This window comes from Zeus faber (assembly GCF_960531495.2).
Source record: "Zeus faber genome assembly, chromosome: 10".
NCBI classification, from domain to species: domain Eukaryota; kingdom Metazoa; phylum Chordata; class Actinopteri; order Zeiformes; family Zeidae; genus Zeus; species Zeus faber.
The window spans coordinates 29,021,152-29,034,996 of NC_137199.1; the positions used below are offsets into that span (position 1 = coordinate 29,021,152).

A 13,845-nucleotide genomic window follows, 5' to 3' on the forward strand; every position below is an offset into this window, starting at 1 on the left:
TTTGCATGGTGGAGTTTTAACTTGCACTTGTAGACGTAGCGACGAACTGTGTGAACTGACGATGGCTTTCCAAAGTGTTCCTGAGCCCACGTGCTAATATCCTCTACAGAATGATTTTCTGTTTTTAATGCAGTGCCACCTGAGGGATGGAAGGTCACGAGCATTCAATGTTGGTTTTCAGCCTCGCCGCTTACGTGCAGAGACTTCTCCACATTCTCTGAATCTTTTGATGATATTATGGACTGTAGATGATGAAATCCCTAAACTCCTTGCAATAGTACGTTGAGAAACGTTGTTAAACTGTTGGACTATTTGCTCACACAGTTGTTCACAGAGTGGTGAACCTCGCCCCATCCTTGCTTGTGAGCGACTGGGCCTTTGGGGGACGCTCCTTTTACACCCAATCATGACACTCACCTGTTTCCAATTCACCTGTTCACCTGTGGAATGTTCCAAACAGGTGTTTTTTGAGCATTCCTCAACTTTCCCAGTCTTTTGTTGCCCTTGTCCCAGCTTTTTTAGAAGGTGCTGCAGGCATCAAATTCAAAATGAGTGAATATTGGCAAAAAAACAATAAAGTTGATCTGTCTGAACATGAAACATCTTGTCTTTGTAGTGTATTCAATTGAATATAGGTTGAAAAGGATTTGCAAATCATTGTATTCTGTTTTTACTTACGTTTTACACACTTTGTAAAACAAACTCATAAACACACACAAACACAGACACACACAGGCGTCGTCGCTGCCAGCACGAGGGGAGGGATTACATTCCATCTGACACCATCTCTGCTCTAATCTGGTTTAATCTGCCAGCAGAGCCTTAATCTGGGCACCACCTCTGTGCTGGGGGAGACCAGTGTGGAGGCAAGGCATGTTAAGGTCCAACACACACACACACACACACACACACACACACGCACACCACTAACCATATATTCCGGTTGAGATGCAAGGAAAGGCCTGTGGAGTCAGAAGAGCGGAGCAATTGGTTACGATCCATCGGCATCACATGGCAGCCCGCTCCCCACAACACGCACACACGTGCGCGCGCACACATGCACGCACACACACACACACACACACACACACACACACACACACACACACACACACACACACACACATACATACACACACATAAACAGGCACATGAAATGCTCGTCACAGGAATACTGATTTGCTGTTTTGATTATTTCTGTGACTAGTCTTCACCTCTCATGTTTGCCTCCCTCTCTCCTTTTACCGTGTCCTTTGATCCCTCCCACCCCTCCTCCTCCTCCTCCTCTCATTCTCCTTCACTGTTTGCACCTCTACCACGACCCACTGATGCCGATTCTTCCCCCTGAGGGCTTCGCGGCTCTGGGTGTCGACCATTATGTTCCCCCTCTTTTCTCCACCGGTGGACGACACCTCCACCACGTCCACGTTGTCAGACACTATAACGCGAAAAAGGATGAAATGCTGGAGGGACGGGATGAGATGCGGAGGCAGTGTGTGTGTGTGTGTGTGTGTTTGCGGGTCGGGGGGGCTCTTCGCCGCAACAGGTGGTGCTACGTTTGCCCCGTGCGCCTCCGTCTCTTCATTCCTTTTGTTGTTGTTGCTGTTGTTGTTGTTGTTGTTGTTGTTCTCGTCTTTGCGCCCCGGCCCCGCAAGTTGTTGGTTTTTGAAGAAATATTCATCTTTCTTCTCTTTTCTCGAACACCTTTTCCTCTGTTGTGAAACCACCACCACCACCCGCCTGGAGTGTTTCATGAGACGGCTGGTCTGCCACCCCCACCCCCACATACACCCATACCCGCCCCACACACACACAGCAAACACCACCGCCCTGCAGCAATGTCTCTTCATTCATTTCCTGGTCGTCGTCTCTTGTTCCCTCTCTTCACGTCTCCCCCCTCCTCGCAAGTTTAGCTGCATTTTCGAATAACCGAGGAGAGTTTGTGGAGGCTGACATTTAGCAACCAGCGCAGCGCCGTGTTCAAATCAATATGTGGAGGCATATTTTGTTGACAGCTGGTGTTAGATATATTTATAGAGATTTATATCGATAACAGATATATTTATTATGCATTTTCCCACAAGTGTACACAACATCTTTCGTAAATACCTGGTTTAAAAATCTGGTGAAAAATTGTAGCACGCACCACTGGCCACTATGCCGGTGAGTGCATCCCATAACATGTTGAAAGGAAGTGATGCGGATATATGATGAGGTAGTATGTCCAAAAGGACACTGATCTTTAACACATAAACGAAAGCGGACATGTAGTACAACCAATGAGAAATTGTTTTGCAGCCGTGTTTTGCTGGAGAGGGTGACACTTCAATTTGCTTCCTATTAGGCTTCACCTGTGCCACCCTCCACCCACCCTCCACCTCCCCCCTCAGCCCCGACAGGGCCTCACCAGGGAGCGGGCTCCGGCTTGGGGGGCAGCAGCCGCCTCCAGGCTGTTCCTGTAGCAGGACCTCAGTGCTCGCCTCTCCTGCTCTCCCACGCCTCCCGCCGCCATGGGACCCACCGTGTGGATCACATCTGCGGAGCGAGGGAGAGGGAGGGTGGGGGAGAGAGAGAGAGAGAGAGAGAGAGAGAGAGAGAGAGAGAGAGATACCGTTTATACAAAAAAAACTAGCGTTTATAAACAGGTTTGATAAATGCAGGTAAACCCACTAAAAATATGCGATTGACTCCTTTCCCGTCGCCCGTCGACGAGTATGCCTTTCTTTTTTTTCGGGTGTGTCACGTTCGGCCCCACGAACGTGCCAGGAAGGGGTGTGTCATGTTCCCAGTGTGATTGGGGGAAAAAAAACAAACAAAAAAACAGGAAACAACATAGAGTATCAATGCCCACGTGACAGTGCGTTGCCAGGGATCCAGCTGCTGAGCAGGCTGGCTCTCTCCGCACATCGGGCCTGGTCCTTTGGCGGCGGGGAGTGGAGACGCCCCTCGGGTTTGGGGGCAGGCTCAGGGCTTTCAAATTGAGTTACAGTATCACCAGAAGACAATTGGATTAAACAAAGCACAGCGTTTACATGTCATAAATATATATGCTTCTGAGGACAACTGACACGCACCAAAGTAAGTTCTACAAAATAAAAACTCAATAACATCACCGTCAGAATTTATAGACATTCCAGAGATATCAATGTATACAAACTTCCTGAATTATAAATGGTAGCAATAACCATGAGTAATAACATAAAACAAGGAACACGTATTTAGTGTGTATGTGTTTTGAAATATTTTCATTCTTTTTGTGTTTTTGGGTTCCCTTCCAGATGCCTCAAAGATTTGTTACAATTACAAAAATGTGTAGCCCACTACACACATTTCATTTAATTATACATCCTCTAAAATGTAAGTTAGTTAAACCACTTACCTTAGTTTATTTATTCATAGAGATAGGAATCTGTTCCCCAAAATGGATTAATAACCGTGATAAATAATCATGATCACAGTATTGACTAAAATAATCGTGATTATCATTTTTAGCCATAATCATGCAGCCCAACTTCAGAACGATAACCGCCGTTAGTTGCGGCGTAAGAAACCCACCCACAGCCGCAAACACCGCCCGATTATAGAATTACACTGACCAGGCCGGAACTAATTAACTTCTCTAGTCACAAAACACACCGGAACAGAGAGCCAAAGCGCATTCGTCCATTAAACTTTAACGAAGGGCCGACCACCCTGGACCCCGCCGCACGAAATAAGACTGAGGATTACTTCCCACAACATGGATAGCTGTGTGACGATCATTACAGAGACTTGGCTTGACAGCACGATTCCTGACGAGCTAGAGGGCCGCTCTGTTTACCGTGGAGACTCCAATAAGAGTGTGCATATACTATGTTAATACACACTGTTACCCAGACATAGAATACTTCGCTTTGAAATGCAGGACCTTCTTAATCACATCTCACTGGAAATGAATTGAGTTGAAAAGGGAGGAGGCAGGGAAGAGTTAAAATGGAAAAACACACATTTGGCAAGACGGTTACATACATTTGTATTAATGCTTAGATATTAAGTCAAATTACAAATGAATGGTAGTCTACAATAAACGTTATATTTCATAGCCAAAGCCAGATTTGTTGGCATTAGAACACAAGTGTGTATTCTATTACAGAAAATGTATTTGGTCACGTGTCATCTTGAAATGTAGTTATATTTATAACATTAATCTTAATTCATTCTTCAGTATTCCGAATGGGACTTGTACATCATTTCGTCACACCCGTCACACCAACTAACCTTGACGCAGTGCATTGCTGCCTGCAGCTATATTACTGGGCCGGACCCCTAATAATAATTATTATAAATGGGATTCAACCACTCATGGTTGAATTTTAATCCAAATCGGTCCACATACGGAGCAAAAATTACTGAAAAACCAACCAAATTTGATTGATAATCAAATTTGGTATCAATACAGTATATCGATCGGCCAATTTGATAATCGATCGACCAACGCGGTCCAATGCATTATTTGACTTGTCTTGTCATTTCTTGTTCAAATTTCAGCGTCTGGTTGAAATGGGAACGCTTCATACGTAATGTCATGACAGTTTTTTTTTTAAATTTTGATGTATTTCACAAAAAACAAAAAACGTATGTAAAACAAATAAACTGGACCCTGTGTATTGCTGCCTGCAGCTATATTTATAATTATTAATTATTAATTATTATAATCATCATCATTATTAATATTATTATAATTAGTAATATCATTATTATTATTATTATTATTATTATTATTATTATCATTATTATTATTATTATTATTATTAATAATTATTATTATTATTATTATCATCATTATTATTAGGATTTTTATTATTATCATCATCATTCATTATTATTATTATTATTATTATCTTCTGATTAGTTAAAAGTCTCTTGTACAAACACTGAACTTGGGAAGACTGTTTTTTGTCTTCTGAATGATCCTCAAAGGATCTTGAAAATAGAATCACTCATTCCCCTGGATGAGATTAGAGTTTTAATTGCTGAAATTATAAATGCCGCTCGTGATTGTTTTACACAGTACGTCCGTGACAAGTGATTCTGTGAGTGACAGAATCGTATTTTTGGTTTTTCTATGCAAATTGTTCTCAGGTCCCTGTAGTAAAAGACCTCAAAGAGACAACAAAACGATCTCAAAGAGACAACGAAAGCTTACAAACAAAGCTGACCCATATAATGTGATAGATTTGGAGTGGATTGATTTAGGAAAATAAGAAAGCGACAAATGGATACAAAACACCACACATAAACAAACAAAATAGAAAAGTCTTTTTGTCTATTATTTTGGATATATTTGTCTGGATGAAGTAGAAATAAGAGGCCAACAAATGTATATAAAACACTACGCAAAACAAACATCCAGAGATTCCGATTTCCACCCACGCTGCCACACATTCAGATGAGGCTCGCAGCATGGATCCCTGGCTCTGATCAGGCTTCAGACAGCCGAGTGCCTGCGTCTGTTAGCACACACACACACACACACACACACATACACATCCACATATGCACGCACACACACACACACACACGGCACAAAAGAGCCTCTTTAATCCAAACCTTCTCCCCTTGGGATTGAAGGCCATTAAGCAAGATGATGCAACGCGCCATTTTACAAAGCGCTGCAGCTCTACGCAGTGATCTCTTCGTTAAATCCTCCATCAGGACCAAATGGTGAAACCAAAATGTGCGGCTAAAAAAAACCCAAAAAACCCCCAAAGAGATTCTTATTGTTTTTCCGAGCAACATGTTAAGAGGGAAAGGCAGTCCAATCACACGCTGACAGTGGAACGTGTCCTGGCAGCGAGGGCGGTTTTCATTTCTAACACCCATGAGGTGGAGGAGTTGGAAAGCCTCAGGTCAGAATTAAAGAATATCAGACTGGCAGACTATCAGAAAAAAAAGATGAAGCCAGATACGGGGGAGCAAACTTGACAACACAGTCGCAAAACTAACATTGTTCCAAACGAGCTATCGGCATCTTTTGTTACATGTTGACTTTGCTTCCACGTAATTCAGATTTAGAGAACAGGTTTGTCTTTTTCGATGCAAATGTGATAGTTCCCATCATTCAAAACTGTTAATAGACCTCACTGAACACTTTGCTTTTGAGACACTTGGCACTCTGCTGCGGCTTCTCCCTGGTGCCTGAACGCAGTCCAACGGGGCTCTGACAGTTATGATGGGAAACAAGATTTGGGTTGAAAACAGCGAACCTACCCTAAATGGCACGGCTGTCGGTGATAGCATCAATTCAGGCATGAATTTGCATTGCAGCGATGCATCCCTTTGTTCTAACGGGCCCATTTTCATTAAGCCGTTTCCGATCCGCTTCCTCCACCTCTGCCTTCTCTGTTCTGAAGTTTGTGTTGTCGGGCGGAAGAGCAGTGAAGCATCCCAGCAGCAGATTTAACATGACGTCATATCACCGTGACGCGCTGGAGAGGGGTGCCAAGCTGACAAAAACATTCTCCGCTGTTCACAAAATATTTCTCAATTATCAGATAATACCATATACGTGTGTGTGTGTATGTGTGTGTATGTGTGTGTGTGTGTGTGTGTGTGTGTGTGAGTCTCACAGTCATTGAGTCATGCAAATGCAGCTGAGCACTCAGCGGTGGCCAGGTTCACAACTCGGTCGCGTATCAGAGTGGTGTGTGTGTGTGTGTGTGTGTGTGTATGTACGTGTGTGTGCAGTGCTGATCAGATTCAGCGCAGGTCACTTCATGGTCATCCATCTGCACATGATCTGCTAAATGTCACAGTTACTCTGCCCCCCCCCCCCCACGCACACACACACACACACACACACACACACACACACGTCCACACACACTCTCAAACACACGTACAATACACACCGACATTCTCATAAATTCAATTGCGATCTGTAATTTCCACAGCCATTTTTCTCATTGCTAACCCAATTAGCCATTTTTCTGCCCTTTTTACCCCGCAAATGTTTTTTCAATGCATTTCCCCTTCCGCTCTCCCGCTCTCCCTCCTCCGTCCGTCCCCCCCGCTTTGACGTTCATGGCAGCCACTTTGCCACCATCCATCTTTCTCTAATTGTCTAACTCTGCATGTGCCCACTGCACTTGTTTTCCTCACCAGAGCCCGCCTGCCTCGTCCCGCCTCCTCCCTCCCTTTTCCTCCACCCCACCCTCTTTAAATTCCATCCATCCTACCCTCCCCGCTTCACCTCAGCTCTCTCTCTCTCTCTCTCTCTCTCTATGTTCCTTTGTCCCCCCCCCCCCCTCCCGTCCTCTCTCTTTACTTTGCACCGCTGCACTTTCAGTCTCTCACTTCCTTACCTTCATCCCTCACCTCAGTATCGCCCCCCTCCCCCGCATCCCGGCCCCCGTCACCTGAGGCAGACAGATCTGTCGGGAGGCGGCCTTATTTACTGCCTCCTCCCGCTGCTGTTTACATTATCGATCTGCAGGTTGCTTTAGTTCCACCATACGTCAACCCTTGCACCCCCCCCCCCCCCCCCCCACACACACACACACCCACACACACCCACATTCACACACGCACGCACACGCACACACACACACACCACCCGTTACGGCTGCTGGCCAGAGAGACAGAGGAAGAAAGGAGTGGGTGGGGAGGATTGTTAGAATAAAAAAAAAAAGAAAGAGGTAGATGTCAGGATGTGTGAGGGATTTGCAGGTGGAAGTGAGAGCGAGAGAGAGAGAGAGAGAGAGAGAGCGAGAGAGAGATTGTGTGTGTGTGATGGAGGGAGAGCGTAAGATGGGGAACAGCTCAAACGAAAGAAAGTGTGTTTTTGTGTGTGTGTGTGTGTGTGTGTGTGTGTGTGTATACCAGTGTGAGCGTGTGTGCACGCGTGCGTTTCCCAGACGTGGTGTTGCGGTGTTGGGGCCGAGACAGTTAGACAGTAAATGAGTGAGATCGACAGGGACCCTTGGTGTTCTCATCAGCACGCCGCTGCACAGAGGGAAGGAAAACACAAACAGCGGCGAAATCTCAATTCGGGACGGAAACGAGACGGTGAAACCTTTTTGAAGAGGCCAAAAAACCCGTTCCCGAGAGTCACCCTGAGCATCCCGAGCACAGTGGAGCGGCGAGATACCGTCGCGCCAACAAATATCCCCTTATCTACTCCTGAACCACGCTGGCAAAAACTGACGCCTATTTGAGCTCCTTCCAAGGAAGAGTCTCCTTCTCCGATTCTCCAAAAAACCGTCTTGCTCCCTCCTCCGTCATCTACTCCGCAGTGGAACAGTGACACTCGATGGACGAGTGACACGTTCGGTGTATTTTGACACGTTGCTATAATGAGTCCTGTGTATTGCCAGAGAGAGGATTTTGCACGACTCGGCTTCAAGCCGCGTGGTCAGCTTAATGTTTTTTTTTGTTTTTTTAATTCTAACTTTTGAATATTAGTGATATTATTATTGAATATTAGCCTGCAAATTAATTGCGGTTATCTCATTCCAACATATTTTCCAGTTTTAATTGCCATTCTTTGCTTAATCTTTAATACTCACTGGTTGGAGAGCCGAATGTCATTTTGTGAGAATTCAACAAAACGGAATGAAACAATGATCCATATTAGATGACATGCTTTTTATTAAGCACTTCTTACAAATGGTTTGGGGAGGGTGGAGGGAGCATATTTGGAGAAAGTTGTTTGAGGACTTGATATCCTTTACCAGATGGCATTGTAACACACCCAGAGGGAGAATTTATTTTGCATCGATGGAATCCATTAGGGGGTTTTATGCAAATCACTGGCAACCAAACATTAAAGTGTACTTGCAAACACTGATATAAATAACTGAAACATATTGTGTAATACATTGAAGAGTCATAAATTAAGATAGAAATCCAAACGCCCGCACACAGGCAGACGCAGATCCAGCTGGAAGAAGCCGAGGGAAACATAAGGTGTAATCACGTGTGCTGAAAAGCATAACCGCCACAGTCCTCAATTGCTATGCACCTAAAAAGCAGAGAGCATGTATGTGTGTGTATGTGTGTGTGTGTGTGTGTGTGTGTGTGTGTGTGTGTGTGTGTGTGTGTGTGTGTGTGTGTGCGCGTGTGCGTGTGTGCGTGCGCGTGGGCCCGTCCCCTCTCTCCCATCAGCAGGCGTCACGCTGTGCTGAGTCTTAACACATCTTGACTCGTTGCCATCCGTTGATACCCGCCCACCGTGCCTCGCCCCCCGCGCCCCCACCCTCTCTCCTTCCCCTTGTCATCGGCTCCATCTTTTTTGGGGGTCTCTTTCATCCAACCCCTTCCTCCCTTCTCCTCTCCTACCCCTCAGCCTCCCTTCCATTCTTACCTGGGAGCCACAGAAGGGCTGCTTCTGCTTTTCATGTCAACGCGTGTCCAGCCAACCGTCCGTCCGTCTATATACCTACCCCCAGCCCTGCTTTCTCCCCTTTCTCTCCCTCGGCCATCCCTCTCTTTTCTTTTGCACCCATCTGTCCCTGGCCTTTTTCCCTTTGCACTCCTTTCAGATCGCTCGGCGGTGCAAAAGGCGGGCAGAGAAAAGGCGGGCAGAGGCCCCTTTGGGTGCTGTAGCCCTCAGTTCGTGCTCAGCCAAGCGCGGGCGGCGCTCTTAAACCCAGGGCCCCTGCTCCTGGCGCCCGGCAACAAAAGGAGGAGCAGGAGGTGGCCACCCAAACCCCGGCACACCCGCCACCCCTCCCCGAAAGTGAGGCTCCGGCGCTCTCTTTTTATAGCCGCTTTATACCTTGTACTTTTTATTCTCTCAAAAAGAGGTGGCCAACAGGCAGTCTGAGGATGGCATGCGGCCCGTAGACTCCCGTGGTGTGGCCCACCAACGGATGATGAAGAAATTAATTATTCAAAATGAATTTTTTTAAAGAAAATCAAATTTTCTACATCTAACAATAACATTTATGATTTATGATTTTCTTTTTATTATATTGGGCAATTGGGCATATTAAGCTTTTTTACTATGTGGGGATACTTTGCAGTAGCAGTTGCTCTGCGGGCCACACGTGGTTAAAATAAAGGAAAGAAACAAGAAGGAAGGGGGTGGTTGTTGTGAGGGAGGGCGGATGCAGGGCCGAGAATGAGCTCCCGCAAAGAGGGGGACATAATGCTCCTCAACAGAGAGTGTACCTCGCCCCCTCCACCCTTTCTCTCCCTGATTCTCTTTCCCCCGAGCCAAGCAACACAGAGACTTTTTTTCCTTCCTTTTTCTTCCACAAATCCCCCCCCCCCCCGCCCCCCCCCGCCTCCTTCGAGGGGAATAAATTAACTCAATGAATTAACACCCCAGTGCAGCTGCAATCATCATCATCATCATCATCATCATCATCTTCATTGGCTTCGCCGGCGAGATCGCTTTTCAACACCTAGGATGGATGGAAGTGAAGATGTCGACAACCCTGTCAAAAACAAGAGGAAAAAACTCTCCCCAACTAGCCCTCTCCCTCCCTCCCTCCCTGCGTGCGTGCCTGCTGGAGTCTATAGCCCAGAGCCTTGTCAAGTCTCCTGGCGCTAAAGGAAAAGAAACCCTACTGCTGCTAATGATAGGAGCCAGAAGAAGAGTGGGAATAGGAAGAGAGAGCGCGAGCGAGAGAGAGATAAATAAATAAATGAAAGAAAGAAGTAGTGAGGTGAGTAAGGTGTCAGAGAGGAAGAGAAGAAGGAAGAAAAGATAGGGAAGTGGGATACATCGCAGAGAGAGAGAGAGAGAGAGAGAGAGAGAGGGAGAGAGAGAGAGAGAGAGAGAGGGAGGGAGGGAGGGAGGGAGAGGGAGGGAGAGAGAGAGAGAGAGAGAGAGAGAGAGAGAGAGGGAGAGAGAGAGAGAGAGAGAGAGAGAGAGAGGGAGGGAGGGAGGAGAGAGAGAGAGAGGGAGGGAGAGAGAGAGTGTTCAGGTGACAGAGGGAGAGAGACATACTGTAGTGGCAGAGAGGTGGCTGGCGGCTGACAGAGAGAGAGAGATGTGGGCAGGGTGGATGGGTGTGTGTGTGTGTTTGTGTGTGCGCGCATGTGTGTGCGTGTGTGTGTGTGTGAGGTGCTGGTGGGGGTGCAGAGTGCTGCCGAAAGGATTTTTAATTAGTGGTAATTGGCCACCGAGGGAATGGAACTGGGTTGGAGATACGGATAACAGCTCGTGTTTGACACCGCAATGTCTCTCTTTCTTTCTTTCTCTCTTTCTTTCTTTTTTTTCCCCCGCTTTTGTATTTTCTTTTGCTCTGGGCCCTGCAGTCTCCATCAAACCCTCCCATCCTCTCCTTACCTCTGTCGCCTCCCTCGCTCGTCTCATCCCGTCCCCTTCCCATGTCACGCCCGGCTCCCTTGGCTACACCTCCCTCTGAGACCCATGCGCGGTAACTTCAAAGATGAGTACGATTATGTTATGTGGTTAAGGGCCAACTGTTTGCCTTCCTAAACACACTTTCTGGTGTTTCCACACAGTTTGAAATGAGTTTCGCTGTAATTTGTTGTTTTTTGTCATCTCCAAAACCAGCACCGCCGTTTCAAAATGTAGAAAGAGGGTTCTGAGAAAGAAAATACACGAATAAAGTGATTTGAAAGTCAGATTAAAAATGTGCCACAGGGACCACCAGGGGCCGCGTCAGGGAGTAGACGTGTAAACCACGAGGTCCCAAGAACGCCGTAGACGCAAACGTGCTACAGGCATTCCGAAATGCAGTCAAAGAAGTTATTCAGGAAGAAGATGGCAAGACAAGAGGATCCAACTCGCGTCTCAGAGGAGCACCTGAGGGTCCGTAAAAGGGAAACCCCACACAATTCATCGCCGAACCTCTATGCGACATACCGCCCTCGGGGGTCCTAGCGGCTTGGAAGGGCCCCCGACCCTGGATAGGGGCTCATCGTGTGGCGGCGCCGACGCCTCGGGAGGAGAAACCCGACCGCGGCCGGTCGCTCCTCGAGTTCAGTACTTCCAGGAGGAGGTGCTGATCCAGCGCAGAAGGGAAGAAGGGAAGGTTGGCGTTCCAGGGAAAGCAGACCCTCCTCTCCCCGGATCAGTCGGTTCAGTCGGTCGATGCAGAGGGGCATTCGACCAGACAAAAAGACTCCTCCGGAAAGAAGAGGGGGTCCGGTATGGCCCTCTATATCCAGCTCATCTCCGGGTCCACTTCAATGGGCGGGTAAAGATGTTGGAGAACCCCGCGGGCAGCGAAGGACGACCAGCCCCAGTTTAATGGGGGATTCAATTGTACTGTATAACAAGACGCTATAAGCTGAGTTTGTAAGTTTCCGTCCTATCTGCCATTGTCGTTAAGAGTTATAAAGCTGTCAACAAAGGCTGGATAAGCTACAGAGCTTGGTTAATGAAACAACAATCCATTCCACTGGATTTAACTGAGCGGGGAAGTTTTAGTGTTTATAACGGGTGTGTGCCTTCGATTTCGTTCACGTAAAGCAGTTCTTTTGTGTTAATGATCACGTGCTGACGGGACTCATCGCTGAGCTCTCGGTGGCCTCTACACGGCAAGGGGCGTATTTCCTGTTGGTAACAAACGCAGGCCACAGGGTGAAAGGGCAGGTCACGGTGGGCGACGTTTACCGTTACCATGGACACAACCGTCGTGAATGGCGATTGACAGGGCCCGCGCGGGGCTGTTGTTGCGATGGCGACGGGTGCTCTGTTGTATGTGATGACGGTCATAAAAAGTACCACGTCATAAAAAGCCATTTCTGTCAGTGATCTCGAGAAAAGCCAGGAAGCTTTGGCAATCTCGTGTTTTTTCTTTGGAGGATGTCATCGAGGATAACGAGGAGGGTGAGGTTGATGGTTTCGCTTTCTGTTTTTATTTCTTTATCATTATTTATTTTGTCTTGTCGAAATGTATTAAGGTTTACGATGTTTACACAGTTAATTCCGATGTCACAAAATGTATAAATATGATTCTTCGTCTTTCCCCCTTCTATAATTTTGATGGTGTGATACCCACACCCTCAACTTGAGAAATGAATGGTTGCAATATTAACTTCATCAGCTGGAAAGTTAGGGGCATTAACCACCCACTCAAAGATAATAAAGTATTCTTCCATCTTTTACACCTCAAAGTAAACATTGGGTTTCTTCAAGAAACACACCTAAAAAATATAGACCACCATAAACTTAAGAAAAATTGGTTCGGACAAACGCTCCACTCTAAATTCAATAGTAAAGCCAGGGGTAGCGCGATCCTTATTCATGAATAAATACCGCTTTCGTTTTACAGCCATATCAGGGTGGGGACATGGGGGGCCGTGGCCACTTGGTGATTTATTTTCCCATCAACCAGACAATACTCGTTTTTCTCTCCAATGCATCAAACATAGTCACGTATTGATTACTTCTTCATTGATAAAAAGCTACTATCCAATGTCGAAGCGTGCACATAGCATTGTAATATTCGCTCAGGGTCCTCTGGCTTTAGGGCTCAGCTTCCCAAAATCAACATTCAGTTTTACTCATGGAGGCTTAACCCTCTGTTATTATCTGACGAAGGACTTATCCAGAACATTTCAAAACAGATTCATATTTTTTTGAAAACATAACTACCGATGTTTACTATATGGGAAAGTTCAAAGGCATTCCTACGGGGCCATGTCATTTCATACTGATCTTTCACTAATAAACAAAAACAGAGACGTTTAACCAAGTCAACACATCTCATGTGAAGATGGATCAACAACACTCAGCCGTTCCTTCTCCAGATTTCTCTAAACCAAGGCTGAGTTTACAAAAACGAACAGATGCTGTTTCGGTCTCGACGATCAGAAAAAACTTCCAAGACCTAAATCACAAGGTACCCATATAACCCCTGAAATCAAAACCCAATTTGGAGG

The 13,845-nt window shown here is 46.3% G+C and overlaps 1 protein-coding gene across 3 annotated transcripts in view; it reads right to left on the minus strand.

Annotated features, from left to right (window-relative positions):
- The window catches only part of macrod1 (mono-ADP ribosylhydrolase 1), a 107,509-nt gene that overhangs the window by 8,871 nt on the left and 84,793 nt on the right, over positions 1–13,845 (minus strand). For all 3 annotated transcript variants that reach the window (XM_080007947.1, XM_080007949.1, XM_080007948.1), the window contains exons 6-7: positions 2,408–2,535; positions 932–962 (exon numbers count right to left, since the gene is read on the minus strand). In XM_080007947.1, the coding sequence (XP_079864073.1) occupies positions 932–962; positions 2,408–2,535 (159 nt within the window). The remainder of the gene's footprint in view (positions 1–931; positions 963–2,407; positions 2,536–13,845) is intronic.